Genomic DNA, 26,587 nt, shown 5'->3' with positions numbered 1-26,587 from the left:
GAATCTGGAATCCTCATTCCCTAAGCCTCAGTCAGGACCTGGCGAAGCATTGGCAGAATGCTTTGGTCTCATCAGATGTACCCCGCTTGAACCAGTGCAGGTGTAGCCCACCAGGAGGTCGAGGCAGAGATCGGGGCCTGAATTACTGCAGTTCAAAGATGAATGTTTTAAAATGTATAAAGTGGGATTACGACCATCAGCTTTCTGGGAGCAGAACCTGGCAAACCCGCCCCCCCCCCCCAACCCCACCCAGACCACCTGGTATTTCCAGCATCTCCAGTTGGGGGAGTAGGACACCTCTAAACCATCAAAGGCCTGTTCCTCGAGGACCCTCCCCTGACTCTGTGAACTTCAGTGGGGTCAACGACAGAGTTCAGCGGTGCAGATGTTGGGATCATATATCTTACAATTGGAGTGACCTGATAACTTGTGAGTGACTGGTGTCAGCATCGAATGTGAGACATAGATTATATCCCACAGCTGCATATCGCTTAGTAACTCATGAGTTATCAGGTCAGTTATTGCAGAGTACAATAGTGTAATAGTTATAGTATTTGGACTAGGAACCCAGAGGTCACGAGTTCAAATCCCACCATGGCAGGTTGTTAAATTGACTTCAATAAATCTGGTCATTTGTCTGCTGGCATCCGAGAAAATGACCATGAAAGCTGCCAACTGTTTCACTAATGTCCATCAGGGAAAAGAACCTGCCACCCCTACTGGATGTGGCCTCCACTTGACTCTTAATCCCACTCTAAAATGGTTTAGCAAGCTGCTCAGTTGTATAAACCTTTGCTGCCATTAAAAGAACTGCAGCGAATCAAGAAGACGGCCTCCCATCCCCCTCTCAGGGTGGCCAATAAATTGTGTACTTCCCAGTACCACCCACATCCTGAGAAGAAATAAAAGGTCATCATATAATCTGTTTATAATGCAGGAATCATTTGGCCAGGCTTCGGCCTTGTGTGGAGCTTCTATAGAGATTGAGCTGTAACACTATGGGCCTGATTCTGTGGCCCATGTTCCGTTCATTTCTTGCACTTCAGCTGAGTAATTACAAAGTTAGGCGTAAACTTTAATTCTGGTTGAGATCTCTAATGGTATGTGGAATGATTCCAGCGATGGGACTGTAAATATTTTGTTTAATCACAGCACTTTCTATTCTCCCGTGTTACATTGTCGCCCAGAAGTACCAAAATATCTCACACGGCATAAAGTGGTAATGACAGATAATTCACTGTCGTCAATGTTAACATTTTCTTCTCCCAGGCACAAACTTAAAATTTAAATATCCTCACTGCAGGCTATGCACTGTGACTATGGTGATTACTTAACTCTATCACTGCTGGTCTGTGAGTGGGGAAGAACAAATCATCAAGCCCATATGGCAAATGAAGCTGTTCTTTTAAAAAGTAAACAAATTCATCTGTTTCAGGAGTCCAGTCCTGTAGAAGTCAGGATTCCAGGCTATTTTCATAGTGAACCATTAAATATATATGTTTTGGATCCAGTAAGTATATACCATTGAAAGAGCGGTAGCAGATTGCAGGTCAGAATTACCAGTGACCAGTCAGTATTACCAATGACTGGTCAGTATTACAATTATTGCCAATAACCTGATCTGTTGTAAATCCCAAAGTGGGTCAATATGATTACTAATCTGCTGACCTGCAGACCCAAGCTACTGTCTTATTTTAGCCCCTAGCTGATCAGTATGGCTGGTGACATGGCCTCCATCCTGGTGACCATATAACCTTCACCCTGTTCCATTGTTGACTTGCCTATCTTGTGTCTCTGGCCTTTCAACTGGTTAGTGTGATCACTGACTTTCTACTCTTTGACTAACATTAGTTCTATGAGCCCTCATTGGGACAGTATAATCACCAACCCATTGCTTTGTATATTAGGCTGCTCCCTTTCTGCAGCACCTTGAGAGTAGCAACCCCTGTGCTCAGCAATTGTTTAACAGCCATAGTCCCTATCATGTTGCTATTAATTGAGTTTCAGAAATGCTGCTTAATAATATCATAATCATAATACAAGCAAAGACCTTGGAACATATAACACTATACAGTAAGCTGCATAACATTTGTTAAATATTAATATTTGAATGGGGAGTAATCAACTCATTTGTGTTGCAAGGTGCCAAGTAAATTTGCTTTGATCTCTTTACTGGATTAAAGATCACAGAAAGAACATAAAGAGATCACTTTACACTGTGTAAAATTCACATGTTTCCGATGTTAACCAATTTGGAACTGAATTGAAAAACAGATAAATATAAAATGGTACTTTGATGTTCAAAACATGAGAACTCAATTGCTTTTCCTAGCACATTAAATGAATGAGTAGCCCTATTTATATTAATTGGTGTCAACTAACATACACTTTTGTCTTTAATTGGAAGGTCCGATTCAGCTATTCTGTACAATGACCGATCAGTGCTGGAGAATCATCATGTCAGTGCAGCTTATCGTCTGCTAGAGGAGGATGAGGAGATGAACATCCTGTTCAATCTTTCCAAGGATGACTGGAGGTAAGAAACACAGAGCAGTATAGCTGGAGGCCCTTTCTAAGTTTTTGGATCAGTCCCAAGCTGTGTTGTTGAAATACGGAGAGTTATTAAGATACCCTGGCCTAGGTTTCCCTCCTCTCCCCCCTACCACTGATTGCTTGGCAGATGCAGGGCAAATGGAGGTGGAAAGCCACTCCCTGCTAGTTTCCGGTGGCCGGTCCGGTCAGAGGAAGCTACGCCTGCCCATATGTGGGTGGGTGCGTGTGTGGTAAATACACTCACCTCTGACGTGTTCACTGCCATTTCGTACTATTCAAACTGCTGGAATTATGCCTCAATCAAAGGGGTGCGAGAGCCTGGGCCCCTATCTTGAAACATTTGGCTTTTTGCCACAAATAATTGTAGTTTGTGGCTACACATGCAATTTCTTTCAACATATAAAAACCCTATTATAGGACTGAGTATCTCCCACCATGTTTCCTTTATCCAAACATTCCTATAAAGCAAACATTATGGCCTAGAAGTTTGGGTGCTCCCATTTTTAGGAGCATGGCAGGGGTTGGGTGCAGGACGCAGGGTACAATCCCTGTGCCTGAATGGTACAGTTGAGGCGCCCCCTATATTGGGCCTCATTTCCATGAAGCAGGTGAACTGTGAAGCGTAAGAAACAGCTCGCCTGGTGAAATGTCGTTGAAAATCAGACTACTGCGACACTAGCAGTGGTCCTCAGGTAAGTGAGGAGGGGCAACTGGGGTTTGGGTGGGTTGGGGATTGGTGGCCAGGGAGGAGTAGGAGGGTGGAATATATTGCCAGAGGAGTGTAATACTTGCCTACTTGCCTGCAGAAGTCTTGCTAAGGCTTTACAGTGCATTGGTCAGTCCATACTTGGAGGTGTATGCTGCATTTATACTGCAACTTAATGCTGCTTCAAGGTGGTTTCCACTTTGCAGCCACACTGATGTTGAACTATGCTGGTAATTTTGCAAGGAAAGTCCCGACTGTCCCGAGCAAAGATTGTGCCTGCGTTTTTATATGAAGAAAAAGCTCTTTCCTTTGATGGTGGCTCCCAGGAACTGGCCATCATTGAGAGTTGAAGCTGGCTCTCTGCTATATTAGTAACAAAGATTTCAAGATGATCAGGTGACCCTCCTCTATATGTTATTTTAATAAGCATATTGTTCAGATATGCTTTAGTTAAAATAATGGAGAATGGAATTACATAAGCATGCTTTTACACTTTCTCTACTGTTATTATGTATTATGATACAGTATCATAATCCTTCTAATATCCAACAAGACTTCTATATCTGCTTCCTATAAGGTGTGAAGAACACTCCAAAGGTTTTCTATTTGAACTCATCAAAATCTCTGAGTATTAGTATTGGTCGGATGTAAGTTCAGACTGCCTCTAGTTAGGATTTTTGGGTGGAAGCCATACCATCAAGTTTTTTTAAAAATTCATGATAAAATGTCATGCTTTAACCTATATTACCTCACAAATCGTTCTCCTGGGCCTCTGCTTTCAGCTTTCCTGAAGTAGGCACCTCAAAGTTGGTATACACATTTTCAGTCAGTGAATTGTGCTATAAATTGCAACAAGCTTTTCTACTAAAGGAGGGGCGAAATTGGTCTTGGGCTGTGACCGAGAACGGGTGATAGCGATTGGCAGCCATTTTCTTTTCCACTGAAGTGAATGGTAAAGAAAATCGAGTAAGGTGTACAACGCCCAAGACCAATCTCACCTCAAGGTGTTTTTGACCTTGGATGGCAACTGGTAAGCATATTTATTTCCTGCCACCTACCCCCGCCCCCCCTCCCAAGGGTGGATTAAGGTCGAAGTATCCAAGCTTTTTGTCTTCATGAGCCACCTAGATGTATATCATGGAGCTTTGTAGGCTACATATACGAATAAATTTTGTAGGGGCCTACCCTGCTGGTGATGCCTGTGAAGGTTCTGAGAGTGAAGGTCATAAACTCGGACGTGCAAAGTTGCACGTCAAATTCGTCGATTTGGCGTGATTTGGGCCCTTTCTTAGATGACGTGCTACACGTAAGAATGGGGCCTGAAATATATATTTAAATGAGTGCAGGATGGTACCCCATCAAGTTTCACGAGATCAAGTGAGGCATCACCTATAGTGTAGACCTTGTCTGTAAAAAGAGTTCTGGGAAGCTCATTATTTGGAGCAGGGCTCTTAAAGCAAGATAGTGACATTATTCTGTTGTAGTTGGGATTTCATCTTTTGTTTGTTCCATTCATTAGTTGATTTTGTAGGGAAGTCCTTCATTTTTGTTTTCTTTTCTCCCCCCAAACCAACACTGTTGCATACTGGCGGATTGAGACGAGGATGAGTATTCTTTTTGAGGAATTGAACATGCTGCATAAATGAGATGAGAAAAAGAAATTCATAATCGACTCACAAATATAGGTGCAACAGCGCTTGAGGCATTCCGGAAAAGCCCATCACTACCTCGGGACCTGCAGCTAGACACATCAGAGGAGTGCTGCATAATGACCTGTGTATAACACCTGGATCTGGGGCATAGAAGTGAAGGTTACCACAACATGAAGCTTTGCTGCTGTATTCTTCCAAGACGCTCCAGGAAACATCTGCCAGATCAGGCAGTCTACGGTGCACACATCTATCGGGGAAGGGACAGCTGCTATGTCTGTCGAGGAGCAAACCCTCCATCACTGCTCCTGTGGAGAGGTGGCATGAGCTGGACAAGGTGCAGAGCTTTCTTGAGGTGGCAGAGTTTACTTGAGTGCAAAGAGTTTCAAGTGGTCCCCATGTAAACATCAGGGTTGTTCATATCATCCCTATGCTGTTCATGAAGAGAAAGGATTTGCACTCAGTGAACGTTCAGGTGATATCTGACCACAGAAACATCATGATGCATGTCAGTGGCTATTGCCCAGGAAGCAGCCATGATGCCTTTATTATGTGACATTCCACAGTGCCCACATTATTTGAAGAAGCACTGATTGATGACAATTAGAAGACCAGGCTATTCTCCACACCAATGATTGTTAACATCACTGAGAAAGCCCCAGGCACCTTGGCCTAGACGCCTCAGCATCTGTTTGCAATTCCTCAGCTGCCACTTCCACCTTCAAGAAAAGTGTTTTGTGCAGCTTAGGCACAACAAAACGGTAGGTGCAAAAGGGCAATGGTTGTGCACAATGAAATATGTGCAGAAGTGAGGGACACATTAATCTTCTCCTAGTTCCTGAAACCAACACACTTTTTCCTCATTTGAAGCCAAGTACGAGGAATCTCAATGACTTCATTGACTCAGTTGCTGACCTCCTTCCATGCAGCTTGTGTCTGTACTTTAACTGGGGCCTGGCATTCAGCCCAAAACAGGGCCGCCTCCTTTGGTGTGCACCTCCTGCAACAGGCCCTGTAGCCCTTCAGCATCAAATGGAGTAGTTTTGTGCATGTGTGAAGCTCTCTGAGCAAGCCTTTCCTGTGTCCGTAGCCTATTAAAAATCTGGAGAGCAGCTCAGATTGCAGAGTTCGGTACAGTTGCCCAGTGTAATATGATGTGGAGATGCCGGTGATGGACTGGGGTTGACAATTGTAAACAATTTTACAACACCAAGTTATAGTCCAGCAATTTTATTTTAAATTCACAAGCTTTCGGAGGCTTCCTCCTTCGTCAGGTAAATGTTCAGGAGCTCCTTGAAGCCTACGCATTTATACATCACAGAACAATACATGGTGTTTACAGACTGCCCCTGCAACTGCCCGTTGCCAAGGCAATCACCGTGTTCAGACAGAGAGGTGTCACCTGCAGAACCCCCGAATACACATTCAACAAAAAAACAAACAGGAAAAAAAAACAGAGAGAGGCAGAAACATCCGGAAGGCAGAGAAAGCCAGCAAATGACCCATTATATTAAAAACAGATAACATTTGTTCGCTGGTGGGGTAACGTGTAGCGTGACATGAACCCAAGATCCCGGTTGAGGCCGTCCTCATGGGTGCGGAACTTGGCTATCAATTTCTGCTCGACGATTTTGCGTTGTCGTGTGTCTCGAAGGCCGCCTTGGAGTACGCTTACCCGAAGGTCGGTGGATGAATGTCCATGACTGCTGAAGTGTTCCCCGACTGGGAGGGAACCCTCCTGTTTGGCGATTGTTGCGCGGTGTCCGTTCATCCGTTGTCGCAGCGTCTGCATGGTCTCGCCAATGTACCATGCTCTGGGGCATCCTTTCCTGCAACGTATGAGGTAGACAACGTTGGCCGAGTCACAGGAGTATGAACCATGCACCTGGTGGGTGGTGTCCTCTCGTGTGATGGTGGTATCTGTGTCGATGATCTGGCATGTCTTGCAGAGGTTACCGTGGCAGGGTTGTGTGGTGTCGTGGACGCTGTTCTCTTGAAAGCTAGGTAATTTGCTGCGAACGATGGTCTGTTTGAGGTTGGGTGGCTGTTTAAAGGCGAGTAGTGGAGGTGTGGGGATGGCCATAGCGAGGTGTTTGTCCTCATTGATGACATGTTGAAGGCTGCGGAGAACATGGCGTAGTTTCTCCGCTCCGGGGAAGTACTGGACGACAAAGGGTACTCTGTTGGTTGCGTCCCGTGTTGGTCTCCTGAGGAGGTCTATGCGATTTTTTGCTGTGGCCCGTCGGAACTGTCGATCGATGAGTCGAGCGTCATATCCCGTTCTTACTAGGGCGTCTTTCAGCGTCTGTAGGTGTCCATCGCGTTCCTCCTCGTCTGAGCAGACCCTGTGTATTCGCAGGGCCTGTCCATAGGGGATGGCCTCTTTGACGTGGTTAGGGTGGAAGCTGGAAAAGTGGAGCATCGTGAGGTTGTCCGTGGGCTTGCGGTAGAGTGAGGTGCTGAGGTGCCCGTCTTTGATGGAGATTCGTGTGTCCAAGAAAGAAACTGATTCTGAGGAGTAGTCCATGGTGAGCTTGATGGTGGGATGGAACTTGTTGATGTTATCGTGTAGTCTCTTTAGTGATTCCTTGCCGTGGGTCCATAGAAAGAAAATGTCGTCGATGTATCTGGTGTATAGTGTTGGTTGGAGGTCTTGTGCAGTGAAGAAGTCCTGCTCGAACTTGTGCATGAAAATGTTGGCGTATTGGGGTGCGAATTTGGTCCCCATGGCTGTTCCGTGTGTTTGGGTAAAGAACTGGTTATCGAAGGTGAAGACATTGTGATCCAGGATGAAGCGGATGAGTTGTAGGATGGCTTCCGGAGATTGGCTGTTGTTGGTGTTGAGTATTGATGCTGTCGCAGCGATGCCGTCATCGTGGGGGATACTGGTGTAGAGTGCCGAGACGTCCATCGTGGTGAGAAGTGTTCCTGGTTCAACTGGTCCGTGGGTACTGAGTTTTTGTAGGAAGTCTGTAGTGTCGCGACAGAAGCTGGGGGTTCCCTGTACGATGGGTTTCAGGATGCCCTCGATGTATCCAGAGAGGTTCTCACACAGGGTTCCGTTGCCTGATACGATGGGACGTCCGGGTGTGTTGGCTTTGTGTATCTTTGGGAGGCAGTAGAAGTCTCCCACGCGGGGATCACGTGGGATGAGAGTGCATAGGATGCTTTGAAGGTCTGGATCGAAGGTCTTGATCAGTTTGTTGAGCTGGTGGGTGTGTTCTTTGGTCGGATCTGCGGGTAACCGTCTGTAGTGTTCCTGGTTGTCCAGTTGTCGGTATGCTTCTTTGCAATAGTCTGTTCTGTTCTGTATGACTATGGCTCCTCCTTTGTCCGCTGGTTTGATGACGATGTTGCGGTTGGTCTTGAGAGCGTTGATGGCGTTGCGTTGTGCTCGGGTGATATTCTGGACTGTCTTCTGAGTGCGGCTGATGAATCTGGCATTGACGCATTTCCTGACAGCTTGAGCATACATGTCCAGCTGAGGGCAGCGACCCTCCGGAGGAGTCCAGTTTGACTCTTTCCTCTTCGGTTGCTGTACTGCGGATCCCTCTGTCTGCTGTTCCGGATCGTCGATTGTCTCATTGGGTTCGCTGCTGAAATCTTGGGGTTTGTGGTAGAATTCCCGGAGCCTCATTCTCCTGATGAATTCCTCTGTGTCCGCCGCGAGACTAGTGGGATCCATTTTGGTAGTGGGGCAGAAATTGAGCCCTCGGCTGAGAACTTCGATTTCGTCTGCTTGAAGGGTGTGGTCGGATAAATTGACAATAGACTTCCCTGTGGTTGCAACCGTGGTACCAGGGGAAGCTTGGTCGTTGCTGGTGGTGATGCCGAGTTTCTCAAGCTTCCTGCTCTTGGTTTTCATGTAGGCAGCGTAGTTCCGTTGCCTCGTCTGTTTGGCGGTATAACGTAGCTGGTCTGCTATGTCCTGAGTACAGGTTGAGAGTATGGACTCTATCTTGGTTTCGAGGTTGTGGCGTCTGCTGTAGAGTTGGTGTATGAGATGGTTGCGGAGTGTGCGAGAGGTACGGCGGCAGAGTCTCTCAGCGTAATCCGAGTTGTATGTGGACCTGAGTGGGTTCGTGATCTGGAGTCCTTTCGGGATCTTGTCTGCTTTCTTGCAGCTCTGTAAAAACTTGATGTCTGTGTCTAAATGCGCGATCTTCTTGGATATCCTTTCCACTGTGAGCCGGCAGTTTGTGGTGTCGATGGTAGTCATGATGTGGAGATGCCGGTGATGGACTGGGGTTGACAATTGTAAACAATTTTACAACACCAAGTTATAGTCCAGCAATTTTATTTTAAATTCACAAGCTTTCGGAGGCTTCCTCCTTCGTCAGGTAAATGTTCAGGAGCTCCTTGAAGCCTACGCATTTATACATCACAGAACAATACATGGTGTTTACAGACTGCCCCTGCAACTGCCCGTTGCCAAGGCAATCACCGTGTTCAGACAGAGAGGTGTGAACGCGATGGACACCTACAGACGCTGAAAGACGCCCTAGTAAGAACGGGATATGACGCTCGACTCATCGATCGACAGTTCCGACGGGCCACAGCAAAAAATCGCATAGACCTCCTCAGGAGACCAACACGGGACGCAACCAACAGAGTACCCTTTGTCGTCCAGTACTTCCCCGGAGCGGAGAAACTACGCCATGTTCTCCGCAGCCTTCAACATGTCATCAATGAGGACAAACACCTCGCTATGGCCATCCCCACACCTCCACTACTCGCCTTTAAACAGCCACCCAACCTCAAACAGACCATCGTTCGCAGCAAATTACCTAGCTTTCAAGAGAACAGCGTCCACGACACCACACAACCCTGCCACGGTAACCTCTGCAAGACATGCCAGATCATCGACACAGATACCACCATCACACGAGAGGACACCACCCACCAGGTGCATGGTTCATACTCCTGTGACTCGGCCAACGTTGTCTACCTCATACGTTGCAGGAAAGGATGCCCCAGAGCATGGTACATTGGCGAGACCATGCAGACGCTGCGACAACGGATGAACGGACACCGCGCAACAATCGCCAAACAGGAGGGTTCCCTCCCAGTCGGGGAACACTTCAGCAGTCATGGACATTCATCCACCGACCTTCGGGTAAGCGTACTCCAAGGCGGCCTTCGAGACACACGACAACGCAAAATCGTCGAGCAGAAATTGATAGCCAAGTTCCGCACCCATGAGGACGGCCTCAACCGGGATCTTGGGTTCATGTCACGCTACACGTTACCCCACCAGCGAACAAATGTTATCTGTTTTTAATATAATGGGTCATTTGCTGGCTTTCTCTGCCTTCCGGATGTTTCTGCCTCTCTCTGTTTTTTTTTCCTGTTTGTTTTTTTGTTGAATGTGTATTCGGGGGTTCTGCAGGTGACACCTCTCTGTCTGAACACGGTGATTGCCTTGGCAACGGGCAGTTGCAGGGGCAGTCTGTAAACACCATGTATTGTTCTGTGATGTATAAATGCGTAGGCTTCAAGGAGCTCCTGAACATTTACCTGACGAAGGAGGAAGCCTCCGAAAGCTTGTGAATTTAAAATAAAATTGCTGGACTATAACTTGGTGTTGTTAAATTATTTACAGTGTAATATGGACAGAGGTGCGTCTGCACATTGGGCCAACACTAGTCTACTTTTGCCTATCTTGTAAAATTGAGGTTATGAAGTTTACATCAATATTCCCAGTAATTTGTGTATATCTAAAGTTGCTGATACAAACAGATCTTGGTGTCCTAATTTAGAATTTATTCTCCAATGGACAACGGTGTTAAGAACAGCCTTCACCAAACCTCCAGTCCCCAAACCAACGAGTGAGAACAAAACTAAATTGCCCAAATTTTGTGGGCTGGATTGTCAGGGCTCGTGAGCCAACCACATTCTGCCTGAAGTTTGGCCTCCACTGGATTAGGGAAGTGGCAAACTAGTTTCTAATTATACACATCAATCACCCTGAAATACTGCCCCCTCAATGTATTGAGAACCAAGGAAATATTGCATCAAAGTGTAACGAGGAAACTGTTGGAACAAGAAAAGTGAAGTAACAAGAAAGGTGTTGTAATGAAGTGTATGTGAAGCCCATTTAAAAACAGTACAGTATGAGCAAAAACTGAACTAATGCTACCAATATATTCTGAACAGCTTTATTGTTGGAGGCAGCCAGACACTCACAGCAAATTGTTCAATTTGAAATGACTATATATTCATTTCTAGTGCTTACTCGTTCATTGAAATTGATCAATAGCAGACACTTCACAGCTCAGCAGATTTAACACGGTGAAGTTCTGTTTAATCCAATGCTGCAAAATCAATATTAGTTACTCCTTATAGATCCATTAAAATTGATCAATAGCAGACACTTCACAGAACAACAGATTTAATAAGGAATGAAAGTCCATTTAATATAATGCAGCAAGTTCAATATCAGTTGTATCAGTGCTTGTTGATTCACTGAAATTGATTAAATGAAAAAAAATCAAAACACTCCTGTACTGTGTGGCAGATTTAAAAATGTGCAAAGTTCTGTTTAATCCCTTTACCTGTTCAAATGCAAAAAAAAAAATTAAGTGCCACAATTACCTTGACAGCCACAAGAAAACCTGCCCTTGCCCTCTGAGGCTGCAGTTGTTGACAAATTTCAGTCACAACCTCTTTAGTGAAATGCAACCGTCGGATGCACTGGTCATCGCTGAAGTTGAGTTAAGAGAATTGCATATCATAGGCATCCTCAAGTAACACTTCCGCTGCCTGCATCGCTCTGGAGGAGCCCTGCAGTACTCAGCTAACGGTTATCAAAATTTGTTGTTGTATGTTACATGCTGCAGAACCTCGCCATTATGAGGGAACAGCCCTTACCACCGCCTATCAGGCGAGAACCTGAGCAAGAGGAAGAGGAGGAAAAGGTGGAAGAGATGGAGGAAGAGGTGGAAGAGGAGGAGGAGGAAATGTATCAAAAGTGGAGGAAGAGGCAGGAAGGCTAGACAGGCCCTTTCTGCCAGGGCTCTGCGTGATCAGATTATTAATGAGTGAGACCAATAACCTCAACGACACCTCTCCATTCACCAACAGTCCCACACTCCTCACCTTTCCTCGCTCAGCGACCATCAAATCGTCCTCCTTATGATTACACATTGCTTCCTCCCTCAGCTCATCGCAGAAATAAAAACCACCACCAAATGCAAAGTCAAATCTAATTTATAAATTAACACATGAAATTATGCAAACAAAATGATACTATTCACTCTTGTGCATTCCCTTAGTGCCTAACATTCTTATCCCTTTACCATTCCTAGTGCTCCTCTAAGGTGCATCCCCAGTGCCTGGAGCATGGGTGGTGGGAGGCTGTTGGCCTTCAATTGAGGAACGTGCAGATGACCTTGGAGGACGACCTCGTGCAGCTCCGGGCCAAGAGGGCCCGGCTTCAGACTGCACCATCTTGGCCTGGGCTGCAGCAGTCTGGCCTGGCTGGCTGACAGGCAACAGCAAGGGCACTGGCAGAGTGGCAGGGGTGGGATCGGGAATGCTGTCATCCTGAGAGAGGACAGCATGTTCCTGTTCTATGGCACCACTGCCACTCTCCCGGAGCAGCGTCTCAGCAATCCTGGTGATCTGCTGGAGAACAGATTGCTGGACTGCTGTGATGCCCTGGAAGCCCCTTTCAACAGTGATACCCAGAGCCATGATAGCAGTCTGAGCTTCCAAGGCAGACCTTTGATGGCAGATGTTTGTGCTGCAATGAAAGCTATGATATCGGCCATCAGACGTTGTATCACGGTGGGTTCCACAGGTGTGCTGATGGATGTGACCACCTGTTCCATGTGGGAAAGGATGGCTCCAAGCTCTGTGCAAAGCCCTGTGCCAAGTTGGAGCTGGACTCCTCCATGCCCCTTGACATTGTGTGCAGGCTTTCCAGTGCACCAAACATTTGGTTGTATACGCCCATCAGCCTTCTTCTGCAGCCTGGCCCATCGAAGTCATCATCTGACTCCTCGGCAGCAGAATTAGTGTGTGACCTCACCCTCCGGCAAGCTGGCACCTGCAATATCCGTTCCCTCCACCCTGGCTCCTGTGCACTTGTGCCTGGTGTTTCACCACGTGCAGATCCCTCCTCTATCCTAGCCTCTAAACTAAGCGCAATTTCGGTCTCTGAGCTGGTTGCTGTGAGTGTAAGATCGAGTAACCGTGTGTCTTCATCATCACCGTCGTCTTCCTCTGCCTCCCCTGATTGGATAGGTTCCAGTTCTTGCGTATCTGAAATGACAAAGGGACACGGGTTGAGTTGTGGTGAGGGGAGAGGAGAAAGTAAGATTTGCTCACACCATCTGCAGCACGTGAGTCAGAAAAGATTGTGGGATAAGGGAGATGTGTGAAACAAGAAGGAGGATTCGGTAAGCAGAGACCCTCACCATCGATCCCTCCAGCGTCGCCAGTGGCCACGGCCTCAGCGATGGCTCTTCCAATGATGGACAGCATTATCTCCTCCATGGGTGTTAGGACAAGATGTTTGGGTGATGTGGCTGTCATGGTTGAATAGCTGCCAGTATGTGTGATCTGTGAGTTGTGGGTGTGTGGCTTGCAACAGTGGTAATGTGTGAGGGTGAGATCAAGCATCTGATTTGAAGAGCTGATTACTGATTGAAAGAGTTTGTTGGTATGTGGGTGAGGAGGGGAGTGCGGAGCAGTGGATGCAGCTCGTGGTGCAGTTAGTAAGAGATGCCACTTGAAAGCTGAACTCACTCACCTTGACCACTCGTGTCAAATCATTGAACTTCTTCCTGCACTGTATCCATGTTCTTGGCGCTCTGCTCCTGGCATATGCATCCGCTACTTCCTCCCATTGCCTATTGAGCATATGTCTGGAGGACCTCTTGTCCCCCTGCGGATATAGGATGTCCCTCCTTCTGTCCACCTCTTCCACCAAGGCCTCCAGTGCATGATCTGAGAACCTTGGTGCAGGCGCAGCCATTGTTCACTATATTCCAGCACAGATTTACTTTGCATTGGACTTCCTGCAGCCACGGTGCACCTCTCCTTTAAGAGGTACAGGCTGCCTTTAAGTAGTGCTAACCACTCCTGACATCAGGGCCCCCTGCTGGTGCGTGCAGCCAATCAATAGCGCAGAGAGCCCTGGGTGCACGCAGCAATCATTGAAATCATCAGGCAGCACAAATGTTACGTGCTGCCTGCATCTCAACGAACGGGCACGAGTTAATCGTGCAGCGCAATCCCAACGCCCGTTTTCGGGGGTTATCCAATATAACCCTCATTGTCTTTTCACAGAGAGACAGCACCATCTGGACAGATTACTACGAGTAGTATAGATTCCATGTGGCCCCTCAAAAGGAAGCTCAACAAGTCCCCGAAACAGAAAGACATTTTCAGTTATAGACGACAAATTAGGGATTAGCTGGGGTTAGAAGGAATTATGGGTCTCGTGGAGCCTTGCCTGATTGTCTTGTGGAGTTGGAGGGGAATTTCCCAGAGTTTTCCCTAAATTGGGCTCCTAATTTTTTCCTATGTTTTTATTCAGGTCTCTTAGGAGATTTGCATGATTGGGGAGTGGGTCACTGATGTCAGAAGGGGATGGCGTTGATGGGCTGCTCTTTGTACTTACAGCAATGTTAATGCAGAGTGAATGGACATCAACTGTCGGTGATTTTATGATCCTCAGTATTTATAAGACGATAATGACATGCATATTCCAGAAGAAGCAACTCATTTGTTTGTGTGTGTGAGTCACTCGTTTATTTAACTCATTTTTTCTAGAAATTAAACGTTCTTTGAAAATTGAAATCCATTTATGGCCATTCTCTTTAAGGTAAGAATGTTGTCGAACTTACAGTTGGTTGTTTTTGATATGGAGAGAATGGTGATAAATGGGGGATTGAAGATACACGTATTAGTTTCAAAAATTATAGGGTATGTTGCTCAATCCTGCACTCTCATCCGACAGTTGCATGCAAAGGGAGCACAGGTTTGGAGAATCAGCGCTACAGTGTTGTAGTCCTATCTCCGACCCACAAAATCCGTTAGCATGGCTCCCCGATGGAATTATGGAATTTAACCTTATATAAATGAATGAAATGAATTACTCAGATGTGTCAATGAATTAACTTATTAATTAGTAAATTATGAATTAACTAACAATTCAGTCGCAGCTTCAATCATTTCAGTGGCAGAGTAAATACTTTACAAAGTCGCCTGCAGTTCATGTCCCTCCAGTCCATATTAAATGCAGTGAACTACTCAGCTGTACCTACATTGCATTCCTTTGAGTCCGATAGCTGGCGTCAAAGGTCTGATTAAATGGTCGGACATTGCTAGTGCAGGATGGCATTCGCAGGGAGTGCTGGCTGGGAAATCTTTTCCAATGTATGACAACCAGAACTAGACAAAGTATTCCCAATGTGCTCTCCCCGTTGCTTTAGAGAGTGTCAATATTGGCACCTATACGCCGTAGATATACTAATATATCTTAATATTCTATTTGCCTTGACAATAGTGGCTATATAAATTGGCAACATAAGATGGAATTTCTACGATGTGTGCAGAAATGGTGTAATGCAGTCTTTGCATCTGCCAATCACCTGCTAACCTCTGGCTTGTGCTAATTTTAATATTCAGTATGAGCTGTGTATCTGAAATATGAGTAGTGCTAGGATGTTGCACAGTGGGGAGGTGGGATTTTGTACACTGCTGCAGCAATGTCTAGGACTGCAGCAGCTAGCTAATGAGAAGTGGTCATTTAAAGGTAAAGGGTCAAATATGAGGAGCAAAAATAATTAGTGTAATTATTGTGTAACTCTGCCCAGGGACTGCCTATTGTGCACCTCAACTAACAATTGACCCCAGTGACTTGCATCTGTGCACTGAGTATTAGCTAATGTTGCAGATGTCCCCTGAAGTAGATTGGGAGCTACCAGAGGCATAAAAATTCAGGACAATGGTGATCTTGACTGCCACTAACAGTCCTGTCCTTGTGATGGAGGTTCACTGCAATTCTGTCACTGTGTCCCTTGTAAAGCACAGCCTGTGAAGGCTGTGTGGGTAATGGAGAGAGATGGCCAATAGGCCTCTGTTGTAAGTGAATGTCCCTCACATTCCTTCTTTCATCTGCCTCCCAAAAAAGAAGCACTTAAAGCTATTTCATCAATTTTTGCTGTAGCAACTAAAAATATTATTCTCCCTCTTTAAGAAGCCACTTGCTGAAGGGCTGTAACTTTCTGACCTCTTACTTTATATATGGACGGAATATGTGTGCTGCATGATCCTGTCATTTTAGCTAGCTAGCTTTAGGTGAGATCACTCAATGATGGTAAGAAAATATGCACACAAGCAAAGTTTTACTTATTCAAAGTTTAATCCATCAAATAAGGTAAAGTACTTACAAAATCAGGGGAACCTGATTCTGGGAAACGAGGTCTATCGAGTAAATAGCACTTGAGCTTCCCGGGTTGAATGCAAAGTCCTGATACCTTTCTGAGCTACAAATCACTAATTTAAATGTCCTCATAAGGCATGCAGCTGCCTATCTAAACTACAATATATATGAACAATGGGTAAAGTTACACTATTGATTGAATGCTATTTCCCTTCACTTTCCCATACTCCTTATCTTCCTCATTCAAGGTCACTGGACCCACTTCATTAAGTCTCACACAGTGAGACTTGCAGTACTATGTATGGGTTCTTTCCTGCTGGATAAGCATGCAGGTGCTTATCTTGCCCTGGGGTCTCCAGCCTTTGCATTCCAGTAGGTTAAGTAAAAGCATGAGATTCTGTTGGTTCAACTGCTACTGTTCATTTAAAATATTTTTTAACCCTTTCTTACTCATGTCTCCTAACAGTCAGAAAGAATGGAATTTTGTGCCAAATTTCTTTAAGTCTAATTTCCATAAGATTGATTATTTAAAATGAAGCCCTCAGATGTGCGAGTTTTTTATGCCAGATTGGCTTAAATTTACGTGATCGCTGCCCAATTTCTCTCACTCGATTATTAACTGGTAGGTACCATTCTACAAATGAGAAGTTAGGGAGGTTGCCTTGTTTAAATGGGTCTAGCTTACAGAGAATGATGAAGAGGAATATAGGTTTTACAAAATATTGAAATAATCAGTTTGCTGTTTTTTCTTGAAAACTAGGTGACATCCAGGGGTGTTGCACATGGAGAGCCAAGTCCAAGTGCAGTATTCAGGACAGAAGGATAAGGGGGTGTGGGAGATATTGGATGGGGAGAGGGAGAAGGCAAATGAGGGGGGAGAGGGAAACAGAGAGATTGGGGAGGGGAAGATTGGGAGAGGTGGCATGCAGAAGTACGGCTTGGTGGGGGAGAATAGGGAACATTGGAACAGTAATAGACCATTGAGCCCCTCGAGTCTGTTCCTCTATTTAATTAGATCATTGCTGATCTGTACCTCAACTCCATTGCCCTCCTTTAATCCATATCCCTTGATACCCTTGTCTAATAAAAATCTATCTATCTCAGCCTTGAAAGCTCCAATTGTCCCAGCATCCACAGCCTTTTGAGGGAGAGAATTCTGGATTCGCACTACCCCTTTACCCCTTTTGTGGAAAAAAAGGTTCCTGATTTTAGTGCTCAATGGCCAGCTCTAATTTTGTGTGCCCTTGTTCTGGACTCCCCCACCAGAGGAAATAGCTTCTCTGTATCTACTTTATCAAATCCTTTTGTCATTTTCAACACCTCAAGTAGAACAACACTCAACCTTCTAAACTCAAGGGAATACAACCCAAGTTGATGCAAAATGTCCTCACAATTTAACCCTTCAAGCCCAAGTATGATTTTGGTAGGTCTGCGCTGGACCCCCTCCAAGATCAATATATCCTTCCTGAGATGCGGTGCCCAGGACTGAATGCAATACAGGATCTGACCAAGACAGTGTACAACTGAAGCGTAACTTCTTCTCCTTTGTATTCCAACCCTCTTGAGATAAAAAACAATATTACATTGGCATTTTTGATTTTTTTTTTAGTGATTTGTGTACCGAGACACCCAAAGCCCTTTACTCCTCCACAGTTTCTAGTCTCTCGCCATTAAGAAAATATTCTGATTTGCCTTTCTTGGAGTCAAAATGGATTACCTCACATTTCCCCACATTGAACTCCATCTGCCCACTCATTTAATCAGTCTATGTCTCTTTGTAACGTCCTGCTCCCATCTACATAATTTACTGTTGCTTCTAATGTTATCTGCAAGCTAATATACCACTCTCTATTCCTTCATCCAAGTCATTGATATATAAGGTGAAAAGCCAAGGCCCCAGAACAGATCCCTGGGGAACACCACTTGTCACATTCCTCCAATCTGTGTACTTTCCCTTTATCCCTACTCTCTGTCCTCGACCTCCCAACCAATTATCAATCCATGTTCAAAGGTTACCTCCAATTCCATGCACTCTTATTTTTGCTAGTAATCTCTTGTGTGGAACTTAATCAAATGTCTTCTGGAAGTCCAAATAGACATCTTCTGGAGACAGTCCCCTGACCATCTTGTTGGTGACCTCATCAAAACATTCAACTAGATGACCTGCCCATCACAAATCCATCCTGACTCACTTTGATCAGCTCATACTTGTTCAAATGCTTAGTTACTCTGTCCCTGAAGATAGATTCCAGTAATTTCCTGACCACTGATGTTAAACTGACAGGCTTGCAGTTTCCTGGTTTCTCTTTCTCTCCAGTCTTAACTTGCAAATGTCACTTCATTATTTATCAATCCAAAGGCACAATCCCGGATCTAGAGAGCTTTGGAAAATTATGTCTAATGCTTCTACAATTACCCCACCTGTTTCTTTTAATACCTTAAGGTGGAAACCATCAGGTCCTGGAGATTTGTTTACCTTAAGACCCATTATTTTCTCCATTATCATTTTTTTAAACTTATATTAAATCCACTACATTGCTCCCTTTCACTTATTTTTAGGTTCCCTTGTACTGCTGGTATTTTGTCCTCTTCCTCTACTGTGAAAATGGATCCAAAATATTAATTTAACAAGTCTGTCATTTCCTTATTATCTATTAGAGTCGAACCTGCATCTAGCTTTAATGGGCCCACGTTCCTCCTTACCACTCTCGTTCAATAAATTTAGAAAAAACTTTTACTGTTAACTCTGATATCTCTTGCATATTCCCTTTTGCACCTCTTATTACTTTCTTTGTATCCCTTTGTTATTTTTTATAGCTCTCCCGGTCTCCTGGATTTCCACTTTTCCTTACATTTATGTAAACCTTTTCTTTTGGCTTTAAGAATAGAAAAATAGAAAATAGGAGCAAGAGTAGGCCATTCGGCCCTTCGGGCCTGCTCCGCCATTCAAAATGATCATGGCTGATCATCCAATTCAGTACCCTGTTCCCACTTTTTCCCCATATCCCTTGATCCCTTCAGCATTAGGAAATATAAATATCTCCTTCTTGAATACATCTAATGACTTGGCCTCCACTGCCTTCTGTGGTAGAGAATTTCACAGGTTCACCACCCTCCGAGTGAAGAAATTTCCCCTCATCTCGGTTCTAAATGGCATACCCCGTATCCTGAGACTGTGACCCCTGGTTCTGGACTCCCCAGCCATCAGGAACATCCTCCCTGCATCTAGTCTGTCTAGTCCTGTTAGAATTTTATATGTTTCAATGAGATCACCTCTCATTCTTCTAAACTCTAATGAATATGGGCCTAGTCGACCCAATCTCCCCTCATATGCCAGACCTGCCATCCCAGGAATCAGTCTGGTAAACCTTCGTTGCACTCCCTCCATGGCAAGGACATCCTTCCTCAGATAAGGAGACCAAAACTGCACACAATACTCCAGATGGTCTCACCAAGGCCCTGTATAACTGCAGTAAGACATCCCTGCTCCTGTACTCAAATCCTCTTGCAATGAAGGCCAACATACCATTCGCCTTCCTAACTGCTTGCTGCACCTGAATGCTCGCTTTCAGCGACTGGTGTACAAGGACACCCAGGTCTCGTTGCACCTCCCCTTTTCCCAATCTATCACCATTCAGATAATAATCTGTCTTTCTGTTTTTACAACCAAAGTGGATAACCTCACATTTATCCATGTTATACTGCATCTGCCATGTTCTTGCCCACTCACCCAACTTGTATGAATCACATTGGAGACTCTTTGCATCCTCCTCACAGCTCACATTCCACCCCAGCTTTGTGTCGTCTGCAAACTTGGAAATGTTACATCTAGTTCCCTCATCCAAATCATTAATATATATTGTGAATAGCCCACTAGTCACTGCCTGCCAGCCAGAAAAAGACCCGTTTATTCCTACTCTCTGTTTCCTGTCTGTCAACCAGTTCTCAATCCATGCCAGTATATTCCCACAATCCCATGTCCCATCCTCAAAAAACTCCAGTAGATTTGTTAAGCATGATTTCCCTTTCATAAACTCAAGCTGACTTTGTCCAATCCCGTTAACGACCTCCAAGTGTTCTGTTATCACATCTTTTATAATAGACTCTAGCATTTTCCACACTACTGATATTAGGCTAACTGGTCTGTAATTCCCTGTTTTTTCACTCCCTTTTTTAAACAGTTGGGTTACATTTGCCACCCTCCAATCTGTAGGAACTGTTCCAGAGTCTGTAGAATTTTGGAAGATGAGCACCAATGCATCCATTATTTCCAGGGCCACTTCCTTTAGTACTCTGGGATGTAGATTATCAGGCCCTAGGGATTTGTCAGCCTTTAGCCCCATTAATTTCCCGAGCACTATTTTTTTACTAATACTGGTTTCCTTCAGTTCCTCCCTCTCACTAGACCCTTGGTTCCCTAACATTTCTGACAGGTTATTTGTGTCCTCCTTTGTGAAGACAGAAGCAAAGTACGTGTTTAATTGTTCTGCCATTTCTTTGTTCCCCATTATAATTTCCCCCATTTCTGACTGCAAGGGACCTACATTTGTCTTCACTAATCTTTTTCTCTTGACATATTTCTAGAAGCTTTTACAGTCAGTTTTTATGTTCCCTGCTAGTTTACTCTCATACTCTATTTTTCCCCTCTTAATCAATCTCTTTGTCCTCCTTTGCTGAATTCTGAACTGCTCCCAATCCTCAGGCTTGCTGCTTTTTCTGGCAATTTTATATGTCTCCTCTTTGGATCTAATACTATCCCTAATTTCTTTTGTAAGCCACGGTTGAACCACCTTTCCTGTTTTATTTTTGCGCCAGACAGGAATGAATAATTGTTGTAATTCCTGCACACGTTCTTTAAATATTAGCCATTGCCAATCCACCGTCATCCCTTTTAGTAAATTTCTCCTATCTTATCATAGCCAACTCGCACCTCAATCTTTTGTAATTTGCTTTATTTAGATTCAGGACCCAAGTTTCGGATTCAACCAATTCACTCTCCATCTTAATGAGGAATTCTATCATGTTATGGTCGCTCTTCCCTAAGGGACCCCGCACAACAAGATTGTTAATTAATCCTTTCTCATTGCACAATACCCAGTCTAGGATCGCCTGTTCTCCAGTTGGTTCCTCAACATATTGGTCTAGAAAACCATCACGTACACACTCCAGGAATTCCTCCCTCACAGTATTATTGCTAATTTGGTTTGACCAATCTATATGTAAATTAAAGTCACCCATGATTATAGTTGTACCCTTCTTGCATGCGTCTCTAATTTCCTGTTTAATGCCCTCCCCTACATCTCCACTACTGTTTGGGGGCCTATAGACAACCCCCATCCTGGTGTTTCTTAGCTGCACCCATACAGATTCCACATTGTGATTTTTCGAGCCAATATCCTTCCTCACTATTGCATTCATTTCTTCCTTTACTAACAGCGCTACCCAACCTCCTTTCCCTTTTTGCGTGTCCTTCCTAAATATTGAATACCCCTGGATGTTCAGTTCCCATCCTTGTTCACCCTGCAGCCATGTCTCCGTAATCGCAACTATATCATACCCGTTAATATCTATCTGCGCTGTTAATTCATCTACCTTGTTGCGAATGCTCATCGCATTAAGACACAATGCCTTTAGACTTGTCTTTTTAAGATTGCTTGTCATCTTAGTATTATTTTGCACTATGGCCCTATTTGTTTTTCGCCCTTGTTTTCTCTGCCTTCCACTATTGCTTCTTCCCTTTCTGTCTTTTGTTTCTATCCTCGTTTCCCCCTCCTCTATCTCCCTGCTCAGGTTCTCGTCCCCCTGCCATTCTAGTTTAAACCTTCCCCAACAGCACTAGCAAACACCCCCGCGAGGACATTGGTGCCGGTCCTGCTCGGGACCAATCTTTTACCCTGTTTGTTGACCATGGTTGTTTAAATGCACAAGTGGAGGTTTTGCTTTTTAGGGTAATGTACTGATTTTGTATTATACTGAATGTTTCTTTGAATACTTCTCACTGGTTGTCTGTGGGTTTACCCCTTAACATCTCAGCTCAGTTTACTGTGGTCAATTTATTTCTCACCCTTCGAAGGTTGCCTTACTCAATTTTAAAATCTAGACTTGTGACTCTTGCTTCTCCCTCTCAAACCTTATATCAAATTCATTGATGTTATGGTCACTGTTTGCAAGATGTTCCTTTAGAGTCAGATTGTTAACTAATTCTGGCTCGTTACTCATCATATATCTAGTACGGCCTTATCTCTTGTTCTAAAACATACTGTTCCAGAAAACTGTCCTGAATATGTTCCAGAAACCCATTGCCTTTACTACTCGAGCTATTCTGCTCCTCCCAGTCTGTGAGATATTGTTCAGTAGGGGAGGGTCAGGTGCTGCTAAAATGGGAGATGGGAAATAGGAGGGGGAGATGGTAGAGGGGAGGGGGCAGTGGGGAAATCCCAATAAGCTGCTCAGTAAGGAGTTGCCTGATATGCTGCTTAATTATATAAGCAAATTTGGAACTACTGCCCACTGCCTTGGGGGTGTAAGAACATAAGAACATAAGAAATAGGAGCAGGAGTAGGCCAATCGGCCCCTCGAGCCTGCTCCGCCATTCAATAAGATCATGGCTGATCTGATCCTAACCTCAAATCTAAATTCATGTCCAATTTCCTGCCCGCTCCCCGTAACCCCTAATTCCCTTTACTTCTAGGAAACTGTCGATTTCTGTTTTAAATTTATTTAATGATGTAGCTTCCACAGCTTCCTGGGGCAGCAAATTCCACAGACCTACTACCCTCTGAGTGAAGAAGTTTCTCCTCATCTCAGTTTTGAAAGAGCAGCCCCTTATTCTAAGATTATGCCCCCTAGTTCTAGTTTCACCCATCCTTGGGAACATCCTTACCGCATCCACCCGATCAAGCCCCTTCACAATCTTATATGTTTCAATAAGATCGCTTCTCATTCTTCTGAACTCCAATGAGTAGAGTGTGACAGGTGGTTCTCTGTAGGGTTTTTGGGGGAGGGGCAATGTTCTATTTGGGGTGGTGGTTGGAGGTACTATTCATTCGGAGGGGGAATGATCTTATTTTCTGCTTTAAAATTGAGTTAATAGTATTCCCTTTGAAGATAATGAATCACTGCTGCTTTGTAAACTGACTTGGAGTCATGCAGAATTGATTGAGATCGAGACCTTAAGATCTGCTGATGGAATTCTTTTAAACTCAGTGTCAGGTGTACTTAAGCACTTATGTGATTGTTTATCGAAGGCTTTCAAGATAGAATCAATTTAGAGCCTCTCTGTGTAATTGAAAAGGGAATCCCTAATGGGTTCATCAAGCAGCAGTGGCTTTTTTTATATCCTGAGATTAATCTTCTGTTTAATTAGTTCAAATTAAGGATGGTATTTGAGATGAAGTCAAGGAGTGACCCTTGTAAAAAGGAATGGTTGACCTTTTGGGGTGAGTGATGCATGCAGAGGAGTTTGAAATGTCAGAATAATTGGCTGGTTGTGTTGGGTTAGTGAGAAGTTGCTCATGATTAACTTTCCATTTTATCCAAAGGGAACTTCGGACCCTGGTGATTGAGATGGTCTTGGCGACTGATATGTCTTGCCACTTTCAACAAATCAAAGCTATGAAGAACTCCTTGCAGCAACCAGAGGGGTGAGTCATCATTTGACAGTGGTCATCTCTTTCAACCATCAGATTACAATCATTTTTGTCTAGTTCCATTAACTACAGTATATTATTTGTTCATTCTTAGCTAAAATTAAACTTTGTCGTACACTGTTAGTGACCGGTACTCCTGACTTGGGGGCGGGTGATGTACGAGTTTGAATCCCAACCTCAAATGTTCTTTGAACTTTTCCTTGCTGAAAAAATGTGTGTAGGCGTCAGCTACTCTTCGAGATGAACCGCTGCTTATTGGTGGGTGGTGCCTTCTTGGAAAGATTCTGCTGCAGGAACCTGGCAGGACTACTTGCACCTCACAGGAGGCCCATCTTTTCATTGATAAGATGTTGAAGGCAGTCATAGAGAAGTATCCAACCCTGATTTTACAGAGTAAACAGGACCATGACAAGGAGTCGGTATATTCAGCCATTTAAATGAATAAAACGTGCCTTAACATTTAATTCCCTAATTTCTGATGCCAGCTCATCCTTTCACAGGAGTGGTTGAGATATAGAATATATCATCAAAATTTCTATGAAATTAAGTAAGATAGAGTTCTAATCTGTCACATATGGGTTTGTATCGAGGTCTTAGGACTTGGTATGAGCAAGCAATAAGTGTGTAGCAGGTTGACAGGCAACATTTTGTGGCCTGCATACTTGGACTGCCTACCTGGTGTATGATACTATTGGGTAGCTGTGCCTTGACACATTACATAGAATTACATAAAATTTCACAGCATAGAAACAGGCCATTCGGTCCAACAGGTCTATGCTGTTGTTTATGCTCCACATGAGCCTCCTCCCACCTTCGTCCCAATCAGTATATCCTTCTATTCTTTTCTCCCTCGTGTACTTATCTAGCTTTCTCTTAAATGCATCTATGCTGTTTGCCTCAACCACTCCATGTGGTAGCGAGTTCCATATTCTCACCACTCTCTCAGTAAAGATGTTTCTCCTGAATTCCTTATAGGATTTATTAATGACTATCTTGTATTTATGGCCCCTAGTTTTGGACTCCCTCACAAGTGGAAACATTTTCTCTATGTCTACCCTATAAAACCCCTTCGTAATCTTAAAGATCTCTATCAGGTCACCTCTCAGCCTTCTCTTTTCTCCAAAATAGAGCCCCAGTCTGTTCAGTCTTTCCTGATAGTTGTATCCTCTTAGTTCTGGTATCATCCTTGTAAATATTTTTTGCACTTTCTCCAGTGCTTCTATATCTTTTTTAAGATCCTTGAAGTTGTTCCATATCTGTTCCATCAGGTCCTACAGCCACCATCTCCTGCCAGGCATGTTGCACTGCTGTCCTTTGAAGTACCAAAGAAACAAACCATTTCGCACTCAACTCAGGCAGCAGCACTTCTCCTTCAGCCATCATTCAGGGGGGTTGGGTGCTTTGGAACACAGCCCATTAACTGGCACATATTGTGTGCCCTCTAAATCTTGCCTTTAAATATTTTAAGATAAAAAGCACCAGAGACATCAGTTCCTTTCACCATCTGAGGCTCCTGAACTACAGGAAACTCTCTAAGTCTGCTGGCTGGAATGAAGTCAGTAAATAGCTATTACAAGCATTCTCCACTGTCCTTCAGAATCTATTTTCTCCTATCATCCATTAAGGCTGCATAATGATGATTATGTTAAGTCATGAATGATAATGATTCCAGAGATGTAGGTCATTCAATATTTGACAGTGCAGCCATCCAAATTCTTAAACCTGTTGATCAAAAGTAAATAATAAACTTAAAAATTATTGTAACATTTTACTCTAAACAGGCACCTTCATGAACTTTACTCCCTCCTGTTTGTGTAAATATTTGCACATATAATATGTATTTGCATATGAAGTGTATCTGGGTTTTGCAAGCAGTTCCTAATGTAAAATGAGGCATTTTATGTGCAAAAGATAAAAAAAAAAATCTTCAAATATAACAGTAGAAAGGTGTGGACTGTGGGGTAAATTTTGTGATTTAATGCTCCCGATGCAGAGCTTTGTGTGACTGGAGCCCATACTGCAATTTCAGTCACAGAGATCAACATGTCAGGGTCACGGATTGCATGTATATTTTTCACTGATCACTGTGCCTGAAATCCTGATTTGCATTCTCATCACCAATCAAAAAATGATTGCAAACGTACGTCACATAATCAGTGCTGTCCATCTTCTTTAAACCCTCTGGTGAGGCTACACTGATTTGGCAATTGGTTGAGGCTGGTAACTTCCATCATCACTATGTTGACTTGCAGGATTGACAAACCAAAGGCCTTATCACTGTTGCTGCACACGGCTGATATCAGCCATCCAGCTAAAGCATGGGACGTGCATCATCGCTGGACCATGGCACTGTTGGAGGAATTCTTCAGACAGGTAATAACTTTATACAGCTGGGATTACAAAGCATTAAACTGACTAGCTGTTGCTCTTAAGTTCTAATGTTACTGAGAGTGATTTTGATGTTTACAGGAGAACCCTAAAGGACAGTAATTTAACTGTTGCTAAATATTGGGTAGATTTAACGAGTTAACACTCCTGATATAGATATTCAGACACTGGTAGCGCTAGTTGAAATATTGTATTTGGAGGTTAGCATGCATGGAGATTAGCAAACATAGAGGTTAGCTTATTCACA

At 44.1% G+C, this 26,587-nt stretch overlaps 1 protein-coding gene across 2 annotated transcripts in view; it reads left to right on the top strand.

Annotated features, from left to right (window-relative positions):
- Window positions 1-26,587, top strand: part of LOC137318715 (dual specificity calcium/calmodulin-dependent 3',5'-cyclic nucleotide phosphodiesterase 1C-like) — a 478,280-nt gene that overhangs the window by 347,449 nt on the left and 104,244 nt on the right. For both annotated transcript variants that reach the window (XM_067981388.1, XM_067981392.1), the window contains 3 exons: window positions 2,408-2,536; window positions 23,845-23,946; window positions 26,205-26,325. In XM_067981388.1, coding sequence (XP_067837489.1) covers window positions 2,408-2,536; window positions 23,845-23,946; window positions 26,205-26,325 — 352 coding nt within the window. The remainder of the gene's footprint in view (window positions 1-2,407; window positions 2,537-23,844; window positions 23,947-26,204; window positions 26,326-26,587) is intronic.

This window comes from Heptranchias perlo, chromosome 3, assembly GCF_035084215.1.
Source record: "Heptranchias perlo isolate sHepPer1 chromosome 3, sHepPer1.hap1, whole genome shotgun sequence".
Lineage (NCBI taxonomy): Eukaryota > Metazoa > Chordata > Chondrichthyes > Hexanchiformes > Hexanchidae > Heptranchias > Heptranchias perlo.
The sequence above is the reverse complement of the archived record's forward strand: the minus strand, read 5'-3'. Positions and strand labels throughout refer to the sequence as shown.